This window comes from Cibotium barometz, chromosome 61 (genome assembly GCF_041138505.1).
Source record: "Cibotium barometz isolate CiBa-2024 chromosome 61, ASM4113850v1, whole genome shotgun sequence".
Lineage (NCBI taxonomy): Eukaryota > Viridiplantae > Streptophyta > Polypodiopsida > Cyatheales > Cibotiaceae > Cibotium > Cibotium barometz.
Window position 1 is genome coordinate 22,248,649 of NC_141106.1, and position 27,893 is coordinate 22,276,541.

A 27,893-nucleotide genomic window follows, 5' to 3' on the forward strand; every position below is an offset into this window, starting at 1 on the left:
TATTAATCAAAATACCTATCGTCTTGACCATTAAATTCAATCTACAGTGTAGACAAAACCCATGGTCACACTCACTTTAATTATACATAATCAAATTATACCCAAAATAATAAACATTATGATCAAAATCTGATTTCTAAACCAAATTGCCATTACTGAATAATTAATTGTTTAAAAATATAACTAGCTTCGACACATGATGACTTAAGGCGAGGTTACAAACACATAAGGAGAATTTAATATAAGCTTTTGATGCCAATCCTGCTGTTAACATCTTAAACCAGATACACTAGTGACAATGAGGTGGATTGAAGAATGCCAGCAAAACTTCGAGTTACATGAGGAGGTGACAATAGCAAAGCGCATAATAGAACTGCTGCTTCCCCCTCGTCAGGAGTGCCTCAAGGCTCCCTGCGATTTGAGGCTTCTGTCAGCCAAATAATGCTGAAATCAGTGCCTTCATGGAGGGTTGGATATAACAAGGCTGAATAGAAAATAGAGGATGCAGAATTTCACTAACAGTGCTCTTTTGTGCATTGTGCCTGTGATGACATATTTGGTCATGGTATGGAGCTGCCTTAAAAACTTGCGTCTCCCAAGCGACTACATCGATCTTTGTTTTTTTACAAACCTACATCTTTCTTATACCCTGATGCCAACAATAGGGCACCAATCCTTTGAATAGTCTCTTTGATCTTGAACAACGGGTGTACAAACCAGCCTTACAAACTGCTGAAGACCTCCAAGCATGATTTTTATACTCTTGCTAATGCAAACCAATCCAATATGACAAAACGCACTTCACTTCTTTTCTTGAGATATCATCAAGCCATGCATCCAGCCAAAAGATGACACGTTCTCATCGTAGAAGCTGTGTTTTCACACTCAGGTGCCAATCTGAAGCAAAGTTGAATGATGATGCTCCACTAGGAATTACCATCTCCATCCAACTTAGCTTTCTCTTCCAAAGGAAACCTTGGCAGCTGAAATTTCCAAGCATTCCCATCAATTTGAATCAATGCACATATCCCTAAATCTTCTGGTGTGCTATGCTTGTCTGACAAATCTCCCCTTTTTTCATGAAGCTGGAAAAAAAAAACACCATGTTAAATCTCTCTCTCTCTCTCTCTCTCTCTCTCTCTCTCAAAGTTTAAGCAAAGTAATCAGATATTCAGCTTTACGCTCTTGCTCTTAGTGATAAAGAGCACTTTCTAACAATGTCTGCATGTCATCATTGAATGAAACACCAATCGAAACGGCATCTCTATTAAGTGCATTCATATATGCTATGTCTTTAACTTTTAGCGAACAAGTACCTGATTCACAGCATTAAGCAGATTCATAGGCAATCCTTTCGTCATCGCATTTTGTTGCTGGAAATCCTCCCAGGCATTCATTACATTCTGAGCTTCCTCACAGGGACCCTGTTCATGCAAGCAAAAATCAATCAGTCTATAAAGGAAGTTTTCTGCATCATATACTAACACACTTTTAAAAAAAACTAAGAACTGACCTCTTGCAGAAAGTTTGATGCCGCAGAATGCATAAGCCCACTCTCTGCCAGCGTCTTTACAGATTCTGCAAGATCAATAGAAAAAGTCAAAGAATTGGCACAAGATAAGCCACATTTTTGCACCTTTGAGAGAAAAGTATTAACATTATTTTCCTACAAGCTCACCTAAGAATAGGGTTCGCATCTTTGTGTTCTTTTGACAGCTTTTCACCATGTTTTGGGCAAAAGCTTGACGCTCATCCTCGGTCATAATGAAGGCTTCTCCAGATACATTGTTGTTCTGTTCCTTTGCACTCTAAAAGTCACAAATTAGGCCCATGTTAGATATAAAATGGTTGCCATCTCTTGCTAAAGACATGATGTGAGAGGATACAGATTATTAAAGAAGAGACAAAGCATGGGCCAAGGAGGAGAAACTCTGCTTCGAAACCTCATTAGAGTGACATGCTAAATGATCATATAGAACATATTCACAAAAATCGAACAGCAATGAGATTCACTTAAACACGCTCAGCAATAAGTGCTGGTATTTACAACACTCTAAAAGTCACAAATTAGGCCCATGTTAGGTATAAAATGGTTGCCATCCCTTGCTAAAGACATGATGTGAGAGGATACAGATTATTAAAGAAGAGACAAAGCATGGGCCAAGGAGGAGAAACTCTGCTTTGAAACCTCATTAGAGTGACATGCTAAATGATCATATAGAACATATTCACAAAAATTGAACAGCAATGATTTTCACTTAAACACGCTCAGCAATAAGTGCAGGTATTTACAACTGCACAGAAAGGAACCCACTTAGCCCCAAAACCAATGGGCAGGGGAGAATGGCAAGCATGTAGGGCGACACCGATGGAGACGGATAGGTAAGGCCAAGTGAAGAAGTGACAAACAACATGCCACCAATATTGTCAATGTCGCCACCACAGCTATCTCTGTAACCACTGCTCCATGACAGGAGTGGGCCCCGATAACAGGATGAACAAGAATTTGGTGGTTTTTAGAAAGGCAGCGATGTTCTCCCCAAGACCCACCAGAACAGAACCCTCATAGGAGGACAATCCCTAGTTCCAATGGCATTCTTGCCCTACAGCAGGTCCACAAGATCCCATGTATTATTCTTCATGATAGAAGAAATCTCATCCTGCATGGCTTGCACCCACTGCTCATTCTCCTATGTTTCTTTATAAGAAGAAGGCTCTTCTGAATCAAAGAGACCCCCCATGGAAAATGCAGACTCCCCATGCTCTACATTCAATGCATGGCTGGAACTAGCCCTTGTTCTTCCGGTCAGTGGAGCTGAAATTTTGATACCTTGCAAGGTTTTCAACAACCATCTAGGCACAGATTGGCTCCCTATATGGCTGTTTGCTCTTCCCTAACAACATCTTCAACCTCTTCCATATAAGGGGGCTGATTTGCTGGTTGTTCCATATATTTTACATCTTGTTCAACTTGAGGCATATCCTGAATAGGGGCTGGCTGAACTGAATCCCCACTAATGTGGATTTCTTTGATCCCCCATAACTTAGGCTTCTACCCCATATGCTATCATAGCTTTTTAGGGTTTTTTGTGTTTTTAGGGTTTCACCTTGGGCAACCTATGAGCTGCCCGTGAGCATCATCACCCGCCAAGTTGTAGGTGCTGCTGACACACACTTCCAGAGGGGTGACAACAACATTGTTATTCTGTTCTTGATGTGCTCCTAAGTCTTCGTATTGCTTTTTAAATTTGTTTTTGTTGAAATGATATTGAGGCAGTAGGGAAGACTGCTGATTGTTTGCCTTGAACAGACAAGCTCTTGTGTTGGTGCTAAATGCACGAGAGTGGTTGAGTGATTTGCTTGCTATTTCTTGGGCCTCCATTCTTTGTCAAACTTTAGGTGAATTTGTTGGGGTTGAAGTTGGTGGTGAGGTTTTTTTCACATTGTTCGATTTTGGCAACCATATGATGGAATTACCATCATAGAATCCTTGGTTGAAGTACATGCACAGGCACCCTTGAGACTCGAAACCTGCAAACAAACAAATAAACAAGAAGGGGGTGCAGGCCTGACTCACCTCCCAACCATGACAGTCATGGGCAAGCCCACAGTCTTGGTTGTCCCCACCGAGCCACGAGCTGAGCTAACTAGGTTGACGTACCGATCAATCTCTACCTCGTGACGTCCCATACCGCCACGAAGCTACCCTCACGGGCCTCCAGATTGCTGCCGGCCTTGGCTGCATAAAGCAGGTGCACGTCTGCACTAGATCCAGGCTCCAGACCATAGAGCTCTCACAAATCACGCGAGACTCTATATCACTAATGACTAACCTTGGCCACCCTTTTATAGGCTCTTGGCCGGTCATTGAGCGGCCACACTTGGATGCCCGCTCGTCCATACTTGGGTGCCCGCTCGTTAGTCTATCCCTAACTCAACTCGCCAATCAGTCAGCCTAGCTCCAAGCTTCTCCAAACCTCGAAGCTAGTCTTGTGTGCGTGTAGCACACGGTAGATACACACTGTGCACATGACATAATCCCCTTCCTCTAAGAGCTCACTCTTGAGCTCACTAAGAAGCCAGGGTAATCTCTCTGAAGAGTAGTCAATGTCTCCCATGTAGCGTCCTCCTCAACACGATCCTTCCACTTAATCTTGTATTCCGTGATAAGCGTATTACGCAATCTTCTTTCACGAAATCCAAGAATCTTTTCAGGTTCGTGTGGAACAAATGTCATGTTCTCGACATCTATGATTTCTTGAGGAGGTAACTAACTGGTCTGTTCCACCCAGTACTTCCTTAAGTCTACTGACATGAAATACAGGATGAACTTTCACATGAGAAGGCAAATCCAATTCATATGCGATTGAACCAATCCGTCGTGTAATACGAAATGTTCCACAGTATCTAGGGAATAATTTTGGAGATCGACCTGTCCGTAAAGTCTCGGAATCTTTCGGAACTCGAAAATACACCATCGTTCCTTCAGAGAACTCTCTGGGTGAACGATGTCTATTAGGATAAAACCTGTCTCGGTCTTGAGCACTTCTAATAGATTCCTTCGCAACTTATAACATTTCTTGCATATCTTGCAAAAAATTACGTGTTGCATCATGCAGAAGTCCTGAGAATCCTACTGTAACAGGTGATCTAGGTTGAAAACCATACATAAGCATGAAAGGACTAAAACCTGTACTCGTATGCTTAGTACTGTTATATGCAAATTCTAACATCCCATGAACTCTGTCTTTTGGATACATATGAACGAAGCATATCCTCCAAAATCTGATTCACTCTTTCTGTCTGGCCATCAGATTGAGGATGATCTGAGGAACTCAAATTCAAAGTTGTTTCCAACTTCTCAAAAACAAGTTTCCAAAAATCACTCGTAAACTTAGAGTCCCTATCACTGACTATGTGCTGAGGTAACCCGTACAATCTAAATAATTGCTCGATAAACTGTCGTGCTAATTGCGTAGCTGTAATAGTCTTCCGGGTTGGTAAAAATCTAGCCATTTTTATCAAGCGATCTACCACAACCCAAATAGAATCGTGGCCTTGATGTGTTCTGGGCAATCTGGTAATAAAATCCATGGAAATACTTTCCCATTTATTACCTGGGATTTGCAAAGGATGCAACAACCCAGCCTGTCTAAAGCGTTCAGCTTTATTTGCTTGACAAATTTGACACTTGACAACATAATCTTCTACATACTCTTTCATCTTTGGCCAATAAAAAGTGTGTTTTACTAACGATAGCGTCCTATGTATCCCAGGGTCTCCAACAGAAGAGACGTCGTGACACTCCTTAAGAATCTTGGACCTAATGTCCGGGTGGTACACAAATTTTGTCATTACGGAATAGTAAACCATTCCAAATCATCCACTGGCCTCCTACAGCCTGATGGTAGGCTGTTCAGTCATCGAGTCTTGGTCAATCAATGAGCTCCCGTCCTGGATCTTCTGCCAAAATGGACCAAATAACTATCAGTCCTGCAAAGCCCTCTCAATGACTGAAATAAGTCAGTAGAAATCTCGGCGAACGACAAAGTATTCGAAGAAAGTGGAATCAAAACACAATGGAAAGTGATATACAAAGAAGAATCCATTATATTTCCAAAATCAACTGTATTTACAAGAGGTCCCTGAGAGGGATGTATACAATCACCTAAAATACTATACTGGGTGTTCCTATGCTGAAAAGAAAAAATATTACTAGACCAATCTATCTGGACTTGAAGAGTCTTAAACCACTCAATCCCTAATAACAAGTCTATATGTTCTAGGTGCATAATATAGCATTCCAGAGTATCTTTGTAGTCCTGAATCTGGATTGGTAGCATCTCCACCTTTCGACCCCATACTTGCCGACTCGCAGGTGGGCGTACCTCATAGGTATGATCGCTGGGTGACGTATCAAGACTCAATTTCTGCACAAGTTTGTAGTTAACAAAGTTGTGTGAGCTGCTAGGGTCTAGAAGAATGTGGATTCTATGGCCATTCACTTCTCCATAAACTCGGAGAAGATCATGCAAGTCAAAAACTTTAGAGTTGAACAGACAATCACAACATGTACTACAGTAACTGACGTACCTGTCAAAGACAACTGGTTAGCTGCCTTTGGCTTGGGTCCTGCGTTGGTCTTTGCACCCTTTTGCTTCGGGCACTCGTTACGCATATGTCCTTTTTCTTCGCAGATAAAACAACCTCCCTCCTTCTTGAGCTTCAAAGCCTTAAGGAGTCGTTTCTTCTTCGCTGGAGTCGAACTTGGAGTCTTCGAAGGTTGGTCCGAAGACTTTCCTTCAATCGTGTTAGCCATAGGTGCAGAGAACTTTCTTTTATGCTTGTTCCCCTGCTCGGTAACAGGTTTAGACTTGGAAGAGACCATTGTATCATCATAGATACGAGCTGAATGAATGGCTTCGTCCAACGTTTTGCATTTGTTATTTTTAACCTGTAAACGGTATGAGTCTGGTAAACCAGCTACTACGAAGAACCCCAAAAGAGTAGTGGGATCCATTTTTGTAGCTTTCATCTGCAAGTCCCTAAACTTCTGGAGGTAGACCTCATAAGTGAGGTGCTATGAGGTCATGGTCAAAGCGGTAAACCGGGCAACAACATCGTAATCATCCTCTTTCTTGAGGAATTCCTTCTTGAAGACGTCTTCAAATTTTGCCCAAGTCGTTGGCTTAGGGTTGAGTTTCTTCCACCAAAGCAAAGCTTTGCCTGAGAGGAAACCTGCTGCTAACTGGATCTTTTTTCCATCATCATATGGATGAAACTGAAAATGGACCTGCCACTTATGTAGCCAAGTGTCCACGATCTCCTTGGTACGCTGCTTTTGCTCACCCCTCCGAATGGTTCCGGAGTAATGTTGGGGCCTAAAGCAGAGACCAAGGTATCCATACCCGAAAGAGTAGATAGGGTAGTGGTCAAAAGAGAGATGGAGTTCCGCAAAGCTTGCATCTGGGCGGCGATTTGTGCCTGACGTTCCGAAGAAGAAGCTTCGAGAGCTACTTTGAACTCTTGGAAATCAGATTTGGACACATAATCGTCAAAAAGATCGGCATCGGTATCTTCCGTAGCCGGCAAGCCTTCGCGTTCGACAAGGGGCTCCAGCTCAGATTCTTGGGTCGACATCTTGAAGAGGGCAAGTGGAGAAGAAAATTTGATCTTACACAAGAAAAGTGCGAGAGAACTTGAGAGCTTGAGAGCTTGAAAACTTGAGAGATGTGTGGCAAGAAGCCCACTTAAGGGGTTTATATAACCTTCCCCAAAAGCAACTTGAGCTTTTGCGTTTGTGTTTCTCTCTCTCTCTCTCTCTCTCTCTCTCTCTCTCTCTCTCTCTCTATATATATATATATATATATATATATATATATATATATATATATATATATATATATATATATATTTTGTTTTCTTTATTTTAAAAAAAACACTTTTAAACCTTAGGACCTTTAAACTCTTTAAATTTAAAAAAAAAAGTTTAATCTTTTTAAAAAAACGAAAACAACCCAATCGGTGGGATGCTTTTATTGGTTTTATTTTTCCCTGGAATTAGCGCTGCCGCCTGCGTTGCTGTCGTCGCCTGACACGCTGTCACCACCTACACTGCTGCCAGCGCCTGTGTTCGCTCAGGTGGCCTGCGCCTGCACAGGCCTGGCCGCTTGGTTGCGTAGGCAGGCGCCCGCCAGCCTGGCCGCCTCGTTGCGTAGGCCTGGGCGCCCGCCTACGTAGGCCTAGGCGCCTGCCAGCATGGCCACCTACGTAGGCCTGGCTGGCTGCCAGGCTGTGGCCGCTTGCGTAGGCTTGGCTGCCTACACAACTGCGTCTACTTGCTTGCGCCTACAACGTCCGGTAGCCCACGACCCGCACGCGACCAGCACTGCCACCACGATCGTCTCTCTCTCTCTCTCTCTCTCTCTCTCTCTCTCTCTCTCTCTCTCTCTCTCTCTCTCTCTCTCTCTCTCTACCCGCCTGCTACCCCACCCACTCGCTCGCCATCACCTTCTCCCTGGGCCGCCCTTGTTCGCTACTGTCGCCTTCGCTCGGGGCCGCCCTTGTTCGCTACTGTCGACGCCTTCTCCCCGCTGTTCTCTGTTCACTACTGTCGTTGTTCGCTGCTCTCTCTCTCTGTTCGCCACCCACTGCGCCTTCTGTTCGCTTCCACCGCCCCCTCTCTCACTGTTCGCCTCTCTCCTCTGCCCTATGCCCGTCCCTTCACTCTCCGCCGGCTTCTGTTCGCTGCGCTGGCTCCCCGCCCTTCCCCACCCACGGCGAAGAGAGAGAGAGAGAGCAGCGAACAACGACAGTAGCGAACAGAGAACAGCGGGGAGAAGGCGTCGACAGTAGCGAACAGGGGCGGCCCCGGGAGTAGCGAACAAGGGCGACCCACTGCGCCTTCTGTTCGCTTCCGCCGCCCCCTCTCTCACTGTTCGCCTCTCTCCTCTGCCCTGTGCCCGTCCCTTCACTCTCCGCCCTCTCTCTCTCTCTTCGCCGCCCACTGCGGCTTCTGTTCGCTGTGCTGGCTGCCCGCCCTTCCCCACCCACAGCGAAGAGAGAGAGAGCAACGAACAACGACAGTAGCGAACAGAGAACAGCGGGGAGAAGGCGTCGACAGTAGCGAACAGGGGCGGCCCCGGGAGAAGGCGACAGCAGCGAACAAGGGCGGCCCACTCCGCCTTCTGTTCGCTTCCGCCGCCCCCTCACTGTTCGCCTCTCTCCTCTGCCCTGTGTCCGTCCCTTCACTCTCCACCCTCTCTCTCTCTGTTCGCCGCCCACTGCGTCTTCTGTTCGCTACGCTAGCTGCCCGCCGTTCCCCACCCACGGCGAACGGAGAGAGAGCAGCGAACAACAACAGTAGCGAACAGAGAACAGCAGGGAGAAGGCGTCGACAGTAGCAAACAAGGGCGACCCCGGGAGAAGGCGATAGCAGCGAACAAGGGCGGCCCACTGCGCCTTCTGTTCGCTTCCGTCGCCCCCTCTCTCACTGTTCGCCTCTGTCTCTGCCTTGTGCCCGTCCCTTCACTCTCCGCCCCCTCTCTCTCTCTCTTCACCGCCCACTGCGGCTTCTGTTCGCTGCGCTGGCTGCCCGCCCTTCCCCACCCACGGCGAACAGAGAGAGCAGCGAACAACGACAGTAGCGAACAGAGAACAGTGGGGAGAAGGCGTCGACAGTAGCGAACAGGGGCGGCCCTGAGAGAAGGCGACAGCAGCGAACAAGGGCGGCCCACTGCGCCTTCTGTTCGCTTCCGCCGCCCCCTCTCTCACTGTTCGCCTCTCTCCTCTGCCCTGTGCCCCTCCCTTCACTCTCCGCCCTCTCTCTCTCTCTTCGCCGCCCACTGAGGCTTCTGTTCGCTGCGCTGGCTGCCCGCCCTTCCCCACCCACGGCGAAGAGAGAGAGAGCAGCAAACAACGACAGTACCGAACAGAGAACAGCAGGGAGAAGGCGTCGACAGTTACGAACAGGGGCGGCCCCAGGAGAAGGCGACAACAGCGAACAAGGGCGGCCCCAGGAGAAGGCGACAACAGCGAACAAGGGCGGCCCACTGCGCCTTCTGTTCGCTTCCGCCGCCCCCTCTCTCACTATTCGCCTCTCTCCTCTGCCCTGTGCCCGTCCCTTCACTCTCCACCCTCTCTCTCTCTCTTCGCCGCCCACTGCAGCTTCAGTTCGCTGCGCTGGCTGCCCGCCCTTCCCCACCCACGGCAGAGAGAGAGAGAGAGCAGCGAACAACGACAGTAGCGAACAGAGAACAGCGGGGAGAAGGCGTCGACAGTAGCGAACAGGGGCGGCCCCGGGAGAAGGCGACAGCAGCGAACAAGGACTGCCCACTGTGCCTTCTAATCGCTTCCGCCGCCCCCTCTCTCACTGTTCGCCTCTCTCCTCTGCCCTGTGCCCGTCCCTTCACTCTCCGCCCTCTCTCTCTCTGTTCGCCGCCCACTGCGGCTTCTGTTCGCTACGCTGGCTGCAAGCCCTTCCCCACCCACGGCGAAGAGAGAGAGAGAGCAGCGAACAACGACAGTAGTGAACAGAGAACAGCGGGGAGAAGGCATCGACAGTAGCAAACAGGGGCGGCCCCGGGAGAAGGCGACAGCAGCGAACAAGGGCGGCCCATGTTAGAAGTCATCTCCTGTCCAGTTTTATACTCCAGGGCCTTTGTTGTGGGTGTGCCCGCCCTTATGAGGTGTTTTCCCATTTTTCCCCACTCTCCGCATTTTTCCCCTATTTTTTCCCATTTTTCTGAGGCTTGGGAGGGCTGCCAGGTGATGCCAGGAGCACCCTATTGCTGGCCGACTGGATCTACATCAATCGTGGGCTTCAGGGCTGCTGGCCGACTGGATTTGATCAGTCGTGGGCACCTGTTTTGCTGGCCGACTGCATTTATGCAGTCGTGGGTCTTTTCATCAGTCGTAGGCATTCCTTCTGCAGGCCGACTGCCCTCTATGGGAGGTATATATAGGACCCCAGCCCCCATACCTCATGTATCATTCCTCAGGATCTTCTTGTGTATATAGAGCAGAGTCACACGCCTACATCTCTCTCTCTCTTGTGCTGTTTTTCTGCCTGCGTTTTTGCTCTTGTGTTCCCAGATTTGGTCATCATCTCCGCTGCGTATTCTGACAGCCCACTGCGCCTTCTGTTCGCTTCCGCCGCCCTGCCCGTCCCTTCACTCTCCGCCCTCTCTCTCTCTCTCCGCCGCCCACTGCGGCTTCTGTTCGCTGCGCTGGCTGCCCGCCCTTCCCCACCCACGGCAAACAGAGAGAGAGCAGCAAACAACGACAATAGCGAACAGAGAACAGCGGGGAGAGGGCGTCGACAGTAGCGAATAGGGGCGGCCCCGGGAGAAGGCGACAGCAGCGAAAAAGGGCGGCCCACTGCGCCTTCTGTTTGCTTTCGCCGCCCCCTCTCTCACTGTTCACCTCTCTCCTCTGCCCTGTGCCCGTCCCTTCACTCTCCGCCCTCTCTCTCTCTCTCTCTTCGCCGCCCACTGCAGCTTCTGTTTGCTGCGCTGGCTGCCCGCCCTTCCCCACCCACGGCGAAGAGAGAGAGAGAGCAGCGAACAACGACAGTAGCAAACAGAGAACAACGGGGAGAAGGCGTCGACAGTAGCGAACAGGGGCGTCCCCGGGAGAAGGCGACAGCAGCGAACAAGGGCGGCCCACTGCGCCTTCTGTTCGCTTCCGCCGCCCCCTCTCTCCTCTACCCTGTGCCCGTCCCTTCACTCTCCGCCCTCTCTCTCTCTCTCTTGGCTGCCCACTGCGGCTTCTGTTCACTGCGCTGGCTGCCAGACCTTCCCCACCCACGGCGAACAGAGAGAGAGCAGCGAACGACGACAGTAGCGAACAGATGTCACCAATTGGCCGACCATTTGGTCCATCTCCAGTTTTTGCGTCTCGTTCACTTGAGGCCAGGCCGGTGTCTCATGTGAAGAGGCCAGTATTTTGCTGACATGGACGGGAGCCAGACTGGTGCCACCCGTGTGTTAACAGGATGGTGTCGTATGGACGGGAGCCAGACCAGTGCCACCCGTGTATGACCTGGACTGTTGTGTTCGACCCATGGGACTGTCACGCCATGGAAGAGCCAGTATTCGTGCCATCACACCATAGGGAGACTCGTGCCTGGAACTGTGTCTTACCTATGGGACTGTCACTCCATAGGAAGACCAGGTTTTTATGTTTTTATGTCGTGCCAGTTTTGTGCCGACAGATATTTTGTACTTGTTCCATGAACGGGAGATATGTCCATGTCACTATTTGCACATGCACACATGATTTGCATGCTTGAAACTGTTTTCGCATGATATGTATTTGTGTGTTTGCCTGCTTGACGTGTTACTTACTGAGCGGGGACGCCTGCCAGTGAGTCGTGAAGTCTGCTCTGTATTCTGACAAGTTTTGGTGCAAGTACGTCGCACTTGTTGTTTTAATGTTTTATATTCTAACCCTTTAATTTATAAGGTTAGGTGTTCACATTTATTTAAAAGTGGGCACCCACTTTGGGGCCAAGGTGGGGAGCCCCACTTTTAAGTGAGTGTGGGGGTGGGCATGGTCACCTACCCACACTAGTCCCCCCCACATGCATGCGTGGAAATCTTTAGTTGTAACTTCACTTTTATTTTATTAAAAAGGACTCCCTCCATCAAGCGTAAAATGATCATCGCTTCTATCTGGCGTTGAATTCATCAACCGGCGATCACCTTCGCTGGTGGCTCTTTCGTCTACAACACCTGGCGGCTGCTTCATCACCCATACAAGCGTCTGCCTCTACTCTCCCCAGGCGGCTGGCTGCAACTGCACTGCAGGCGGCTATTCTCCCCAGGCGGCTGCTCTTCTCCCTGCGCTACAGGCAATTCAGGCTGCAGTCAACCGCTTCTTGCTCTTACAGGTTGTACTACAGCAGGCGACTTCTCTTGGACCAGCAGGCAGCGTGGTATTTCTGTAGACGCCTGTGTGCTTTCCTGCGCATCTCTTCCAGCACGTTACCTCTCTCCACTGCAGGCACCTACACTACCCTTTGCAGTCAAAGCATTCATCTGCAGCCAGGCCACTCTATACTGGTTGTTTTTCCACGCTTCTTGAGGCTGAGCCACCTTCTCCTATACAATGGGTGGCTGTGTTCCTGCAGCAAGATTTTACTTCTCCCAAGGCAATTTTTCTACTGCTTATTTGCACGAGGTTGTACTTCTTTTCCTTTGGCGGCTACAAGAAGACTTCACATCTCTTGGGTGGCTACATCTTCTACACGAATACCGCGGGTATTGGTTCTCTATCAACCATCTACAAGTAAGTGAATTTCAGATTTCAATAGAGTATTTTATGTTTAAATCTGATAAGGGATTCATCCCGCTCGGCCAACACCCGTTCAGTGCCGGGTTGTCCAAGCTCTATTGGAGAACCTCGGTCCAAAGGTGCTGAGATCGGGAGAGCCAGGCGTTAGTACGAGAGCACCTGTTTGTGCGTGGTCTCGGAACACCAGTGAGGCGCTCTCCGCGGAGTCCAGTGAAAGCACAGGACCATAGCGATTGGACCACACTAGTGGTCGTTCTGCTTCGAGCTTCTACATCAAAATTCGAGCCTATTTGTTTGGTATTGTTTTCATATGTACATGGACATTATCTGGTTCTTGGAACCCATGGAGCATTGTATTTATTAAATACTCCCAATAAATATATCATATATTGAGGGGGGGGTCGGCCCGTTCCGGCCCCAGTGCTGGTGTCCATCTTTCCATTTCATTTCATTTAAATTTCAAGTTGTTTTAAGTTGTCCATTTCAAATTTGTGGTTTTAAAGTTGTGCTATTAAGCGTGTGGGTGTCCAACGGAGTCTTTCCCACTTGACGGGATCGGTTTCATTGGTATCAGAGCGCGGTTGTTTCCCTCTTCCTAGTGGGGAAACGAACCTGTGTACTGGACATCCCGCTTTTAGCAAACTTTAAACACAATGGACAGCCAAGGCAACCCTTTGGAAGTGCCTAATTCGAGGGGTCCATCTAGTGCTTCTCGTGGGTCTGATGCCCTGCGTGGTAGGCACAAGCCCCTTGAAAGGGTTCTTGATAGTGAATCCAAGGGTCAACTGTCTCCAGGAAAGACAGTTATGCTTGAACAAGAGCCTGATGCTATGAGGGCTGAAATGGAACATATGAGAAAACTTTTGCAGGCTCAAGAGCAAGAGTTAAAGTTCTTACATGAAGATCCACATTTGCAAAGTGCTATTGAAGCCAGGAAGGCTGATGCTATGGTTGATATAACTTTTGAATCAATGGCTCGTGAAGTGGGTAAGAAACCAAGGGAGTTGGCACTTGCCTATCTCCTTCGCAAAGGTGATATCAAAGAGGGGGATGACGGAGAGCTAAAATTCAGAAATCCACCTCGTTTGAAGCATGGAGATCCCGCATCCCAGAGGCTGAAATCTTTTATGCAAAAGGAAGAGGTGACTGTCACCTCTCGACATGCATCTTCTCCCCAAGGCACTAAGCCTGACAGATATATGTATGCCAGTGCTCATGGAGGGCATGAAAGTCACATGCATGCAAAACATGTTTCTCATGGTGACAGGTCTGCTTCCAGAAAAATTTTGCCTTCTGAGTTGTCTCATGGAGAGACCATGCCATATGCAGGTAAGTCACATGCATCTGAGTTTCGAGTTCGTGGAGCACATGCCACCGTGCCCCATGAAGCTTCTATGATGGCCCATGGAGCCCATGCAGACAGGGCTACCCCGTTGGATAAGGGGAAAAGAAAAAGAGAAGACCATGAGCCTCATGCCAGGAAGCTCAAGGAATTCAAAGCAGGTGACAAATCTGTTAAATTTGATGCTTGTCATGGTGAACATGATGCTTCTAAGGTGTTAGCATTTGTGGCACAGTTCGACATTGCTTTTAGCGATGAGGATTTCACAGAAAAGTCAAAGGTGCGCCATGCTAGCATGTTTTTAAAAGGGACTGCTGCCCATTGGTGGATCACTGAAAAGATCACCAAGGATCCCATTTCTACTTGGAAGGAATTCAAGGATAGATTTTATGCTCAGTTCTTGCCACCCAATGCAGAGCAAACTCTCACTCAAAAGTGGGACAGGCTGGAACAAAAAGATAACGAGAGTGTGCAACAGTATGTTAACAAATTCTGGAAAGTGTTGCTGGAAGTGACTCCCTTCATGCAAATCACTGAGGATGAAAGAAAAAGGAAGTTTCGTTCTGGATTGCAACCAGCATATAGATCGGGTATTGAATTGCACCCGAAACATACGTTGCAACAACTCACAGCTTCTGCCCTTGCTACAGAGCAATTGGTGCTCAAGATCAAGCAGGATCAAGGAGGTTCCAAGGGGAAGGACAAGGCTGTCCCAAATCAGCAAAAGGGTGGACAGCCACCTAAGAAGAACTTCCGGGAGCCTTACAAGGGTGGTAAAGCTGAAAATAACACATCTAAAGAACAGGGCCCAAGGAAGAACAAATTCGGCTTAACCCCGGAGCAAAGAGAGCAATATGCTAAGGATGGAAAATGCTTTTCTTGTGGTAGCAAAGACCACATGTTTCGGCAATGCCCAGATCGCAAACCAAAGCACGAGGACAAGCACACCAAAGCAAATGTTCATGCAGTTCCTGATGTGCAAGGTAATACAGGTCATGATGCAAAAGAGCGTATGGTTTGCAAGGCTTGGGGGCAAATCAAGGATCAGCCCGCACTCTTCATGTTTGATGACTGTGCAACTGACAATTTCATCTCTATGCAAATGGCAGCTGCATTGGGTATTGAGGTTGAAAACATGGGACCTCAGATTGAAGCTGAAGCTGCATTTATTGGTAAAGAGGTGCAGGTTACCCCTTTGATAGGGAAGTTGCGCATTCATATCCAGGGCTATCTTGATAATGAGCATTTTCTAGTTGCTCCTCTGAATGAATGTGATGTATTGTTGGGCAAGCCGTGGCATCATAGGCTTGAGCCCCGCAAAGACTACAAGTCCAATATGATTTCTTTTATGCATAAAGGCCGCATGCATTTTATTGATGCTGGCAAAGAAGGGGATTCCATCCCAGTTGTATCACACATCCAAATTAATAAAGCAATGAAAAAGAGTCTTTCAGCGTACTTGGTTTTTGTGCGTGATAGTCTTGTGCCAAATCATCAAAATGTGGATGCTATGTCTAATGATAGGCTGAATTTTCTTAATGCATTCAACGACTGTTTTGCTGACTCGTTGCCAGGTGAATTACCTCCCCAAAGGCCCGAAGATCACCGCATAGATCTTGTGCCAGGTAGTTCTCCACCTAACAAACCCGCATACCGAGTGAGTGCCGCACAACAAGAAGAAATCATGAAGCAAGTAAACGAGCTTTTAGAGAAAGGTTTGGTTCAGCCCAGTTCCTCACCTTACTGCTCTCCTGTGCTTCTTGTTCAAAAGAAGGACGGATCATTCCGTATGTGTGGACTATAGAGCTTTGAACAAGCTTACCATCAAGAACAGATTTCCAATTCCACGTATTGATGATATCTTGGATAAGCTTGATGGTTCGGCTTGCTTTAGCAGACTTGATTTGAAGAGTGGTTATCACCAGATACGCGTGGTGCCACAAGATGTCCATAAGACTGCATTCAGGACAGCCTTCGGATTATATGAATTCTTGGTAATGCCTTTTGGTCTTACCAATGCTCCTGCTACTTTTAATCGTATGATGGATAGGATATTCCGACCCCATCGCAAGTTTACAGAAGTCTTCTTTGATGATATCTTGGTTTTCTCCAAGAATGAGCAGGAACACAGAACTCATTTGGTCACAGTGTTCGAAGAGTTGCGGAAGCATAAACTTTTCGTCAATGCCAAGAAAAGTGAGTTTTTCCTTTCAGAGATTCATTATCTGGGACATATTGTATCCAAGGATGGAGTTACAATGGATCCTGCAAAGATCGAGACTATTCGGAATTGGCCCGAATTGCAAAACGTACATCAAGTACGTAGTTTTCTGGAATTATGTTCGTACTACAGGCGTTTCATAAGGCATTTTGCTATGATTGCCACTCCTCTACATGATCTCACGAAGAAGAAATGCTGAGCTTCATATGGATATCTGTGAGAAAGAGCTCTTGGCTGTAATTCACGCCTTAAAGATTTGGAAACACTACCTTCTTGGGGCTGAATTTGTAGTCAAGACAGATCATCAAAGCTTGAGATACTTTTTATCTCAAACCAAGCTTTCAGAGAAGCAGATGAGAATGGCAAACTTTCTTTCCATGTTTCATTTTCAGATTCTGCATACTCCAGGAAAGAAAAATGTAGTGGCCGATGCACTATCTAGGAGGCCTTATGTTGCTGCAGTCTCAGTGGCCTCTCATGGAGATCTATCTGCTATGAGAGATTTGTATCATTTGGATGCTGATTTTTGCCATATATGGACTGATTTGATGGCTGGTCATTCACATGCCTCTTATGTTCTCAATGAGGGTTATCTCATGAAGGATAATTGCCTATGTGTGGTGAAGGATTTGCGTCCAAAGGTTATGGACGAATGTCACGCTCCACCATATGCTGGTCATAGAGGTATTATGCCTACTACTCGCATGATTCAGAGGTATTTCTTTTGGCCGAGCATGCGTAAAGACATTGAGGCTTATGTGCGTGCATGTATTACTTGCCAAAAGGTGAAATTTGATAGGCAGAAACCTCCAGGTTTGCTTCAGCCATTGCCTATTCCCTCGCAACCTTGGGAAAGTATCACGATGGATTTTATTATGGATTTGCCTAGATCCCAGCATGGGAATGATGCTATTTGGACTATTGTGGACAGGTTTAGCAAGCAAGCTCATTTCTTGCCCGTTAAGAAAACCATTAAAGCTGATCATATGGTAAAGCTTTTTCTTGCTAATATTTTCAAGCATCATGGTATGCCTAAATCCATTGTTGGGGATAGAGATCCCAGGACTACAAGCCTCTTTGTTTGATAATATGGGTACTAAGCTTGAGTTTTCATCAGCTTATCATCCCCAAACGGATGGCCAAAGTGAAGCTGCAAATTCAGCCGTGTTGGATTTGTTGAAATGTTATGTGGCAGATCAAAAGAGTGCATGGGAGAAGTATCTTCCACTTGTTGAGTTTGCCTACAACAATACGATCCATGCTTCCACAGGAAAGGCTCCGTTTGAGATTATTTATGGCAGAGTGGTCTTGCCACCCATCCTTCGAACAAAGGATGAGATATTTGCAGCTGATGAATATGTTCGTGACTTGGATGTTGCCTTTGGTCAGGTGCGGACAGCCATAGCAAGATCTCAGGATAAGCATAAAATGGCTGCTGACAAGCATAGAAGGGACATGGAAGCCAAAGAAGGTGATTGGGTATTGCTGAAATTTGAGAAGGCTCGTCTTCGGAAGAGGCCAGGACGAGAAGGATCATATCCTAAGCTTTCTCCTCGCTATTATGGACCCTTCAAGGTGATTCAGAAGATCAATGAAGTGTCCTACAGGCTTGCTTTACCTAGTCATTGGAAGATTCACAATGCTTTTCATGTGAGTCTATTTCAGAAATATGTGGGGCCAGATCCTGATGAGCCTGTCACAGAAGATCCGCCAGAGATTGAAGAGCTTGAGGAGATCCTCCAGCCAGAACAGATTGTTTTTCACAAGGAGAGAAAGCTACCTGCAGGAAAGCTTTCCAGGAGATACCTTGTGAAGTTTAAAAATTATTTGCCTATTGATGCCAAATGGGTAAATGAGGATTATTTTGCAGATTATCCGCAATTGTTGCAGGCATATCTTGAGGCTTTTCAGTTGAGGTCAACTCTTTAGAAGCCCGGGGGGATGTCACCAATTGGCCGACCATTTGGTCCATCTCCAGTTTTTGCGTCTCGTTCACTTGAGGCCAGGCCGGTGTCTCATGTGAAGAGGCCAGTATTTTGCTGACATGGACGGGAGCCAGACTGGTGCCACCCGTGTGTTAGCAGGATGGTGTCGTATGGACGGGAGCCAGACCAGTGCCACCCGTGTATGACCTGGACTGTGTTCGACCCATGGGACTGTCACGCCATGGAAGAGCCAGTATTCGTGCCGTCACACCATAGGGAGACTCGTGCCTGGAACTGTGTCTTACCTATGGGACTGTCACTCCATAGGAAGACCAGGTTTTTATGTTTTTATGTCGTGCCAGTTTTGTGCCAACAGATATTTTGTACTTGTTCCATGAACGGGAGATATGTCCATGTTACTATTTGCACATGCACACATGATTTGCATGCTTGAAACTGTTTTCGCATGATATGTATTTGTGTGTTTGCCTGCTTGACGTGTTACTTACTGAGCGGGGACGCCTGCCAGTGAGTCATCAAGTCTGCTCTGTATTCTGACAAGTTTTGGTGCATGTGAACAGGTGGTAAGTACGTCGCACTTGTTGTTTTAATGTTTTATATTCTAACCCTTTAATTTATAAGGTTAGGTGTTCACATTTATTTAAAAGTGGGCACCCACTTTGGGGCCAAGGTGGGGAGCCCCACTTTTAAGTGAGTGTGGGGGTGGGCATGATCACCTACCCACACTAGTCCCCCCCACATGCATGCGTGGAAATCTTTAGTTGTAACTTCACTTTTATTTTATTAAAAAGGACTCCCTCCATCAAGCATAAAATGATCATCGCTTCTATCTGGCGTTGAATTCATCAACCGGCGATCACCTTCGCTGGTGGCTCTTTCGTCTACAGCACCTGGCGGCTGCTTCATCACCCATACAAGCGTCTGCCTCTACTCTCCCCAGGCGGCTGGCTGCAACTGCACTGCAGGCGGCTATTCTCCCCAGGCGGCTGGCTGCAACTACAGGCGGCTGCTCTTCTCCCTGCGCTACAGGCAATTCAGGCTGCAGTCAACCGCTTCTTGCTCTTACAAGTTGTACTACAGCAGGCGACTTCTCCTGGACCAGCAGGCAGCGTGGTATTTCTGTAGACGCCTGTGTGCTTTCCTGCGCATCTCTTCCAGCAGGTTACCTCTCTCCACTGCAGGCACCTACACTACCCCTTTGCAGTCAGAGCATTCATCTGCAGCCAGGCCACTCTATATTGGTTGTTTTTCCACGCTTCTTGAGGCTGAGCCACCTTCTCCTATACAACGGGTGGCTGTGTTCCTGCAGCAAGATTTTACTTCTCCCAAGGCAATTTTTCTATTGCTTATTTGCACGAGGTTGTACTTCTTTTCCTTTGGCGGCTACAAGAAGACTTCACATCTCTTGGGTGGCTACATCTTCTACACGAATACCGCGGGTATTGGTTCTCTATCAACCATCTACAAGTAAGTGAATTTCAGATTTCAATAGAGTATTTTATGTTTAAATCTAATAAGGGATTCATCCCGCTCGGCCAACACCCGTTTGGTGCCGGGTTGTCCAAGCTCTATTGGAGAACCTCGGTCCAAAGGTGCTGAGATCGGGAGAGCCAGGCGTTAGTACGAGAGCGCCTGTTTGTGCGTGGTCTCGGAACACCAGTGAGGCGCTCTCCGCGGAGTCCAGTGAAAGCACAGGACCGTAGCGATTGGACCACACTAGTGGTCGTTCTGCTTCGAGCTTCTACATCGAAATTCGAGCCTATGTGTTTGGTATTGTTTTCATATGTACATGGACATTATCTGGTTCTTGGAACCCATGGAGCATTGTATTTATTAAATACTCCCAATAAATATATCATATATTGAGGGGGGGGTCGGCCCGTTCCGGCCCCAGTGCTGGTGTCCATCTTTCCATTTCATTTCATTTAAATTTCAAGTTGTTTTAAGTTGTCCATTTCAAATTTGTGGTTTTAAAGTTGTGCTATTAAGTGTGTGGGTGTCCAACGGAGTCTTTCCCACTTGACGGGATCGGTTTCAACAGAGAACAGCGGGGAGAAGGCGTCGACAGTAGCGAACAGGGGCGGCCCCGGGAGAAGGCGACAGCAGCAAACAAGGGCGGCCCACTGCTTCCGCCGCCCCTCTCTCACTGTTCGCCTCTCTCCTCTGCCTTGTGCCCGTCCCTTCACTCTCCGCCCTCTCTCTCTCTCTTCGCCGCCCACTGCGGCTTCTGTTCGCTGCGCTGGCTACCCGCCCTTCCCCACCCACGGCGAACAAAGAGAGAGCAACGAACAACGACAGTAGCGAACAGAGAACAGCGGGGAGAAGGTGTCGACAGTAGCGAACAGGGGCGGCCCCGGGAGAAGGCGACAGCAGTGAACAAGGGCGGCCCACTGCGCCTTCTGTTCGCTTCCGCCACCCCCTCTCTCACTGTTCACCTCTCACCTCTGCCCTGTGCCCGTCCCTTCACTCTCCGCCCTCTCTCTCTCTTCGCCGCCCACTGCGGCTTCTGTTCGCAGCGCTGGCTGCCCGCGCTTCCCCACCCATGGCGAAGAGAGAGAGAGCAACGAACAACGACAGTAGCGAACAGAGAACAGCGGGGAGAAGGCGTCGACAGTAGCGAACAGGGGCGGCCCCGGCAGAAGGCGACAGCAGGGAACAAGGGCGGCCCACTGCGCCTTCTGTTCGCTTCCGCCGCCCCCTCTCTCACTGTTCGCATCTCTCCTCTGCCCTGTGCCCGTCCCTTCACTCTCCGCTCTCTCTCTCTCTCTTCGCCGCCCACTGCGGCTTCTGTTCGCTGCGCTGGCTGCCCACTCTTCCCCACGCACCCTTGCTCAGGCCCCCAAGGACAGAGATTACCAGACTCATCCGTCAGGATTTAGTTCAGCTGGACATTAGGAGGACATGGATACAGCCGACTGAGGAGCTGGGCACGAAGATGGCTTTCTACAGAGAACATTTTCTTCAGCTCACAGCAGATGGTTTTGTGATCAGACCCAGTTACATGGATGTACACTTGTCTCATGCAGTACGATGTGCTATTGGTCAGATTCGCACATCCTCACACCAGCTTGAGATTGAGATTGGCCGATATAGAGGTATACCAGCTGAGGCCAGGATATGCTGAGTATGCCATGGGGAGGGGCTCAACAGAGCTGCATTATATATGCCATTGTACTGCATACTATGAGATACGTGGTCGTTTCCACTGTTTATTCAGAGAGGGTTTTGGACCACTTTCCAGAGTCATGGGGTACCAGGACCAGAGGTGTTTGGGATTGTTCTTGCTTGAGCTGCGGAGACATAGAGATAGCCTGCTTAGGCGCACAGAGAGCCAGACTCAGAGGCACATTACAGACTTCTTTAGTCCGGCCATCACTGCGCCAGATGGACCACAGCAGCAGCAGGACATGGATACCGCCCACACCAGAGGTACACTGATTGATCGTGCGATTGAGCTTGGGTGGTCCAGACGCCCACGACCACGGAGGAGGGCATCCCAGCATAGACGGATGTTGCAGCGGCAGATTCGGATTATTCTTGCGAGGCATGCGAGACACCCAGTCAGGGTGCTGACCACACAGGATATTGAGGAGATCCGCCAGTGTCCGATGCGGCACATATTATGAGATGGAGGTACCTCCATAGTGTACCTTCCAGTTCCAGTTTCATTTTTTAGGTGCCAGTAGTATCATCTTTATTTTTTCATTTTCTGGGTTTTTTTATCCAGACATTGTATCAGATCCACCATGATGTAACTTTTGGTCTCATAGGTCATTATGGCCTTTTGAAGACGTTAATATAACATTTCATTTCTCTCTCTCTCTCTCTCTCTCTCTCTCTCTCTCTCTCTCTCCTCCCTACCTATGGGAAGGACTACAGAGTGATCTGGAGGTATGGCCCCGAGTCTCCAAGAGAAACTCGAGGCCCTCGAGACGGCAATGAAGGCACTAATCAAGGAGAACAAGAAGACATCCGATTCCAACCTCAATGAGGTGGAGAACAAACTACACCGGCACATCATGGCTCTCGAAGCACGGGTCACGAACCTCGAACAAGAGAACACGGTACTCAAGGAGGAGGTGAGTGCATTGAAAGTGGAAATGGTAGCCATCAGGAATACTGAGAAGAAAGAAGGGGAGATCAATGACAACACTCACGGCCATCAAAGAAGAGATCTCCAAGGAGATCACAAGGACATGGAGGGAAAGCTCGAAGCCAAGCAGTCAGGATGGGTTGAGGTGGTGAAGAAGAACATCCGTAAAGAAGTGAGGGAAGAGACTCAAAGGGAAGAACACCAAATCATTCACACCACCATTGAGGAGGAGAAGATGAGGCATGCCCGCCGCCTCAACATTCGAGTCACAGGTATAGCCGAGACACCCGACTCCACTCCCGAGAAAGATGGACATCTTCTATGCATGAAGCTCGGCTACGAGGAAGAGCACCCTCTCCCCTTCACCAAAGCATGGAGAGCCGAGAAAGACTCAACACGCAAGCGAGCCCTCATCCTACAGTTTGCAGGAGAGACGGAGAGGGTCACCTTCATGAGGAAGAGGGTCATACTACGGGGTTTAGAGGGAGGTCCTATTTTCTTGGATGATGATCTCACGAGGATGCAGCTTGAGCATAGGAGAACTTGCATGCCACGAGTCTTACACGCGAGAAGAGAAGGCAAGAAGGCCTTCTATCGAGATGGTCGGGTCATCATTGATGGCCGGCCTATGGATTAGCAGTTTGGGGCCTATGGGACATAGACCAGGCCACTGATAGAGATACACATGGCAGTATGGAACTGTAATGGTTCACTATGGGTAGAGGCTCGCTCTGATACCACTGTCAAATCCCCAAAGGATCACCTCGTTCAACGCTCCTGGTACAAGACTCGGAACCTGCAAAACGTGAAGGGGGTGCAGGCCTGACTCACCTCCCAACCTTGACAGCCGTGGGCAAGCCCACAAGTCTTGGCTGTCCCCACCGAGCCACGAGCTGAGCTAACTAGCTGGACATACCGACCAATCTCTACCTCGAAATCCCCAAAGGATCACCTCGTTGAACGCTCCTGGTACAAGACTCGGAACCTGCAAAACAAACCAAGCAACGTGAAGGGGGTGCTGACTCACCTCCCGACCTTGACAGTTGTGAGCAAGCCCACAAGTCTTGGCTGTCCCCACCGAGCCACGAGCTGAGCTAACTAGCTGGACGTACCGACCAATCTCTACCTCGAGACATCCCATACCGCCACGAAGCTACCCTCGCGGGCCTCGAGACTGCTGCCGGCCTTGGCTGCAGAAAGCAAGTGCACATCTGCACTAGATCCAGCCTCCTGACCATAGAGCTCTCACAAAGACACGCAAGACTCTATGAACTATTGACTAACCTTGGCCACCCTTTTATAGGCTCTTGGCCGGTCATCGGGCGTCCACACTTGGGTGCCCGCCGTTAGTCTATCCCTAACCCAGCTCACCAATCAGCCAACCTAGCTCCAAGCTTCCCCAAACCTCGAAGCTAGTCTTGTGTGCGTGTAGCACACGGTAGATACACACTGTGCACATGACAGGATGGGACATAAAGAACCCAAGAGGAATGCTTCCCCCCTCTGTCTAACCTGCCCTCACCATGAATCGGGATAGTGGATTTGTCACCAATAAAGATGTGACCTGTCTGCAATCAAAGATCTTGTAATAACTCTCAGGAAGGAGTCATGTGCTTGGAAGCACCACTGTCGAGAATCCACCTGACATACAAGGTTGATTGACTGTTTTTGTTCAGCTCTCCCATATCCTATCACTTATTGTATCCTATACCTCGAATGGTAGTATCTAAATTTTTCATCTTGTATAATCTCAGAGTCTGAGATCTTAGCTTTCAGTTTTCAGTTTTAGTTTACAGTTGCTTTTTCTTATTTCATCCATGACGAGATTTCATGGACACTGTACACATCAATTTGGTCTCACAGACCCTTTGGGTCTTTTGAAAACGTTAATATAACTCTCTCTCTCTCTCTCTCTCTCTCTCTCTCTCTCTCTCTCTCTATATCTATATCTATATCTATATCTATATATATATATATATATATATATATATATATATATATATATATATATATATATATATATATTATACACCTTTGACCACATTCCAATCAATCCATGCATGGCATATATATATATATATATATATATATATATATATATATATATATATATATATACCACATTCCAATCAATCCATGCATGGCATATTTTGTAACAGAAATACTGGATTATCCTGCAAACCTGTGAAAATTTTGCCTCGGTGAGCCATGTGTTCATCCGTTTGAGGATGCCAACTCGCTGCCTGCATAATCTCTGCTGTATCTTTGACACCACAGATTTCTGACTTGATGCTTTTTTGCTTAACGTTGAGGGTACAACAGTCAATTTTTTTCGTTTTTTAAGCTGCTGGGTTATGTGGCTTTCACCATTTTTATTGCACCTTGTCTGCAAAGTGCCACTAGAAGAGTTTCGTCTCTGTGATTCGGGATCATTGTGGAAGCCACTCTCACTGGCAACATTCTGGTGCTCCACCAATGCCTCACCTACAGATGGTGGCAAACAATTAGCATTCCTTCCTTTCATGATGCTCCTTGCTAAGTTTTTCCATCTCAACTTGGCAGCATTCATTCGGCGGCGGAGGCCATTGGAGCTGGATTGCTTTAGTGCCCCTCCCTGTTTTGATGATATGATTTCTTCCTTATGATGGCCATCAGCTAGGGTTTTCTTTGTGGATGGGGAGCACTTACTCTTGCGGGGGCGGGGGCAGGGACGGGGGTGCTCTTCTATCCTTTTGTGTGTTGATACTACCCGGGTGCCAGAACAGAATTTCTCTCTCTGTATTGATGTTAGAGTCTCTGCATGACAGTGGACACCATCAGCTATGGATTTTTTTTTCACTGGAGAGGCCTTTATCTTGCAGTGGTGGCAAGGGCGTGGGCAGGGGCGGGAGTGCTCTCCCTGTACTAATGTTACCTCAACATCTGCCCCTCCCTGTGTTGCTTGTAGGGTTTCTTCACTATGATGATCATCCTCACGGGAACCAGACTGCTCTCCCTGTATTAATGTAAGGGTTTCTTCAGTAGAACGAGCATTTGTACCGGAGCGGGTGCTGGGTTGCTCTTCCGCCCCATCCTGCGTTGATGTTAGGATTTCGTCATTATGGTGGCCATCCGCTAGGGTTTTCATGATAAATGGAGAAGACTTACCCTTGTTACCGAGAATGAACTGCTCTTCTGCCCGCCCCTGTGTTGATGTTAATGTTTCTTCATTACCATGGCCATCGGCTACGGTTTCCTTGATGAACGGGGAGGACTTAACCGTGCAAAGCTTGCCGTCTATCGCCTTCTCTGTAGTCTGGAAAGTTCTGTTAGCAGGCTTTGCAAGGCCTTTATTGAATTCCAATTCCTGATATCGCAGAGGCATCCGCCGTATCCTGGTGCTTCTGCCGTGATGGCGACCACCATCGCCTGTCATATCCTTCTCCAAAGCCATCTCAGAAGACGCATCCACGGCCATTTCATCCTCCTTCCTGCGGACGCTTGAGGTACTGGGGATAGGGGAAACATCGGCTGTGTCTGCAGAGCAATTGCTTGTTTTGCCAAGCCGCAGCTTGGTTTGCAGTGCCATCGCTTGGTTTGCAGCGCCATCGCTAGGTTTGCTGGTTCGTGCCTGGCTTTTCGAAGTTTGGCCTGCCTGGGTTCTCCGCCTGCTCCTGCCTTGAAAGCCACCTGCTGTCGAATCGTCCTCCATCTTCCTCTTCCTCGCGTGTGCTTCCCCGTTGTTAATTGGAGATGCGGGTACGGGATCAACGGTAGGTTCGCAACTCAATCGGCGTCTTGTCCTCATCGTTCGCCGATAGAGGGGCGAAGCAGTGTTCGGGAAAGGTTACGTTCGACTCAGCCTTGCCTTCTCCTATGAAAGTGAGGCCCATTACACATCGCCATACCCCTGCCTGCCCATGCTGATGTGGTGGGGGTATCCACTGCCCATAATTCATGGGCGGTGGGGTATGTGTAACTGGGGTATGTGTAACGGGCCTGAATAGGAAAACATGCCTTCTCGAAAAGGAAATGCTCTCCTGTTCAAATTTTCCCCGACACGATTAGAGAAGTAACAAAGAGTGCTTTTGGCCCTCCCAACTTTCAAGAAAATTAAAAAACTTTCTATTCTTGCAAACTTGGCCGTGAACTTTGGTCGATTTTTAAATCACAAGGCAAAGCGTTCCTTTTCTCTATGGACTCTTGACTCTGAACACTGAATTTGGGATGCTAGGGCGGCCCAAAGGTGAACGGTGACCAAGTAGTTTGAATTTAGTAATAATGATGGCTTTCTTAAGCGTAGGCTCACAGCCCTAGTGTGTATACATTGTGCAATGCTATGCTGATAGGTGGGGGGTTGGGCATGCTACTCCCTTGCTTTCTCTCTCATCTCAGATCTGGATTCTAAAAGCTACAGCAAAAGGAGACATACATCAAAGATCGATATTTGATTTCATCTTAGGTAACAGGTTTGTTTTCTGTTTCATACAAGTAGTTTGGGATTATTTTGGATCTCAAAAATCATGAAAAAATAGGGCCTTGTTTAAATTGTCCTATGGTTCTAAGCCCTCATATAAAGGCCTAGTTTTTTTCATGGCTCCTAAATATAAAAGACAAGGTACACTTCTCACATGGGTTGGAGTCAACTCAAAGAAAGTGCAAGCTAAGAAATCAAAACACAAGTTTGGAGACAATGTCTGTTATAAGGAGTAAATTCATGTAATTTAATTTTCCCACGTTTCACATTATTTATAAATTCTTCTAGACATGTTTAGACTGGGATGCCTTTCTAAATCGAGGCGATAGTAGCTTACTTTGCGTGTACACGCGTAACTCCCATTTGGCAAAGGTTTTGTCAATCATGTGTAAACCTTATAAACTTTGGACAAGGTTATTTATATGTAAAGCAAAAGCCCAAAAGTGTAAAACTCCAAGGGCTAAAAATGACATAAATACCGCATGTGGGAGGAGAGCCACACACGTCAGGGGGGGAGGGAGATTGCACCCAATGCTTTTGTCTTGTGTGGTGAAGTATTTTCTGTTCAAGTGTTTACGTTCACCTCTTCTATGCTTTGTCTTATTTTTCTATCCAATTTAATCAAGTAATTAAGAGTATATGGTTTAAGCTTGTACTTGGAGAAAGATTCATGTTTCATAAAAACACGATATTAGGTCCAATTTGCCTCCACAAGAGTGAGCCCACGCTTCCTCTTGGTGTTTTTTTTTTGGGAAACAATAAGTATTTATATTTATATTAACAAGGCAAAAGTAGCCATCTACAACAAGTCTTTCTAAACTCCTACCACACCTATTCTACTCCCAATCTCTATTAAGTAGATCACATATTTGATCCCACCTCTCATACTCCCTTATAAAAGAAGACATCTCCCAAGATATATTGTAATCCAAGTGCATACAAGCCACAGGCAAAGTGTCAGAAGTACATCCCTTATTAGTCTGCTCTTCAAAGTAGTCATTCTTAGTCCAAACTTTCATAACTAGTCTCCTGCCCAATGG

At 47.6% G+C, this 27,893-nt stretch overlaps 1 protein-coding gene across 1 annotated transcript; it reads right to left on the reverse strand.

The window, feature by feature from the left end:
• Window positions 1–119: 119 nt before the first annotated feature.
• Window positions 120–26,251, reverse strand: LOC147604673 (uncharacterized). The gene is made up of 5 exons (XM_086794792.1): window positions 24,580–26,251; window positions 1,679–1,808; window positions 1,514–1,578; window positions 1,317–1,424; window positions 120–1,085 (listed from the first exon to the last, which is right to left on the reverse strand). Exons 1-5 carry the CDS (start codon window positions 26,182–26,184, stop codon window positions 927–929), a joined length of 2,067 nt encoding a protein of 688 aa, XP_086650918.1. The 5' UTR covers window positions 26,185–26,251; the 3' UTR covers window positions 120–926.
• Between the last annotated feature and the right edge of the window lie 1,642 nt (window positions 26,252–27,893).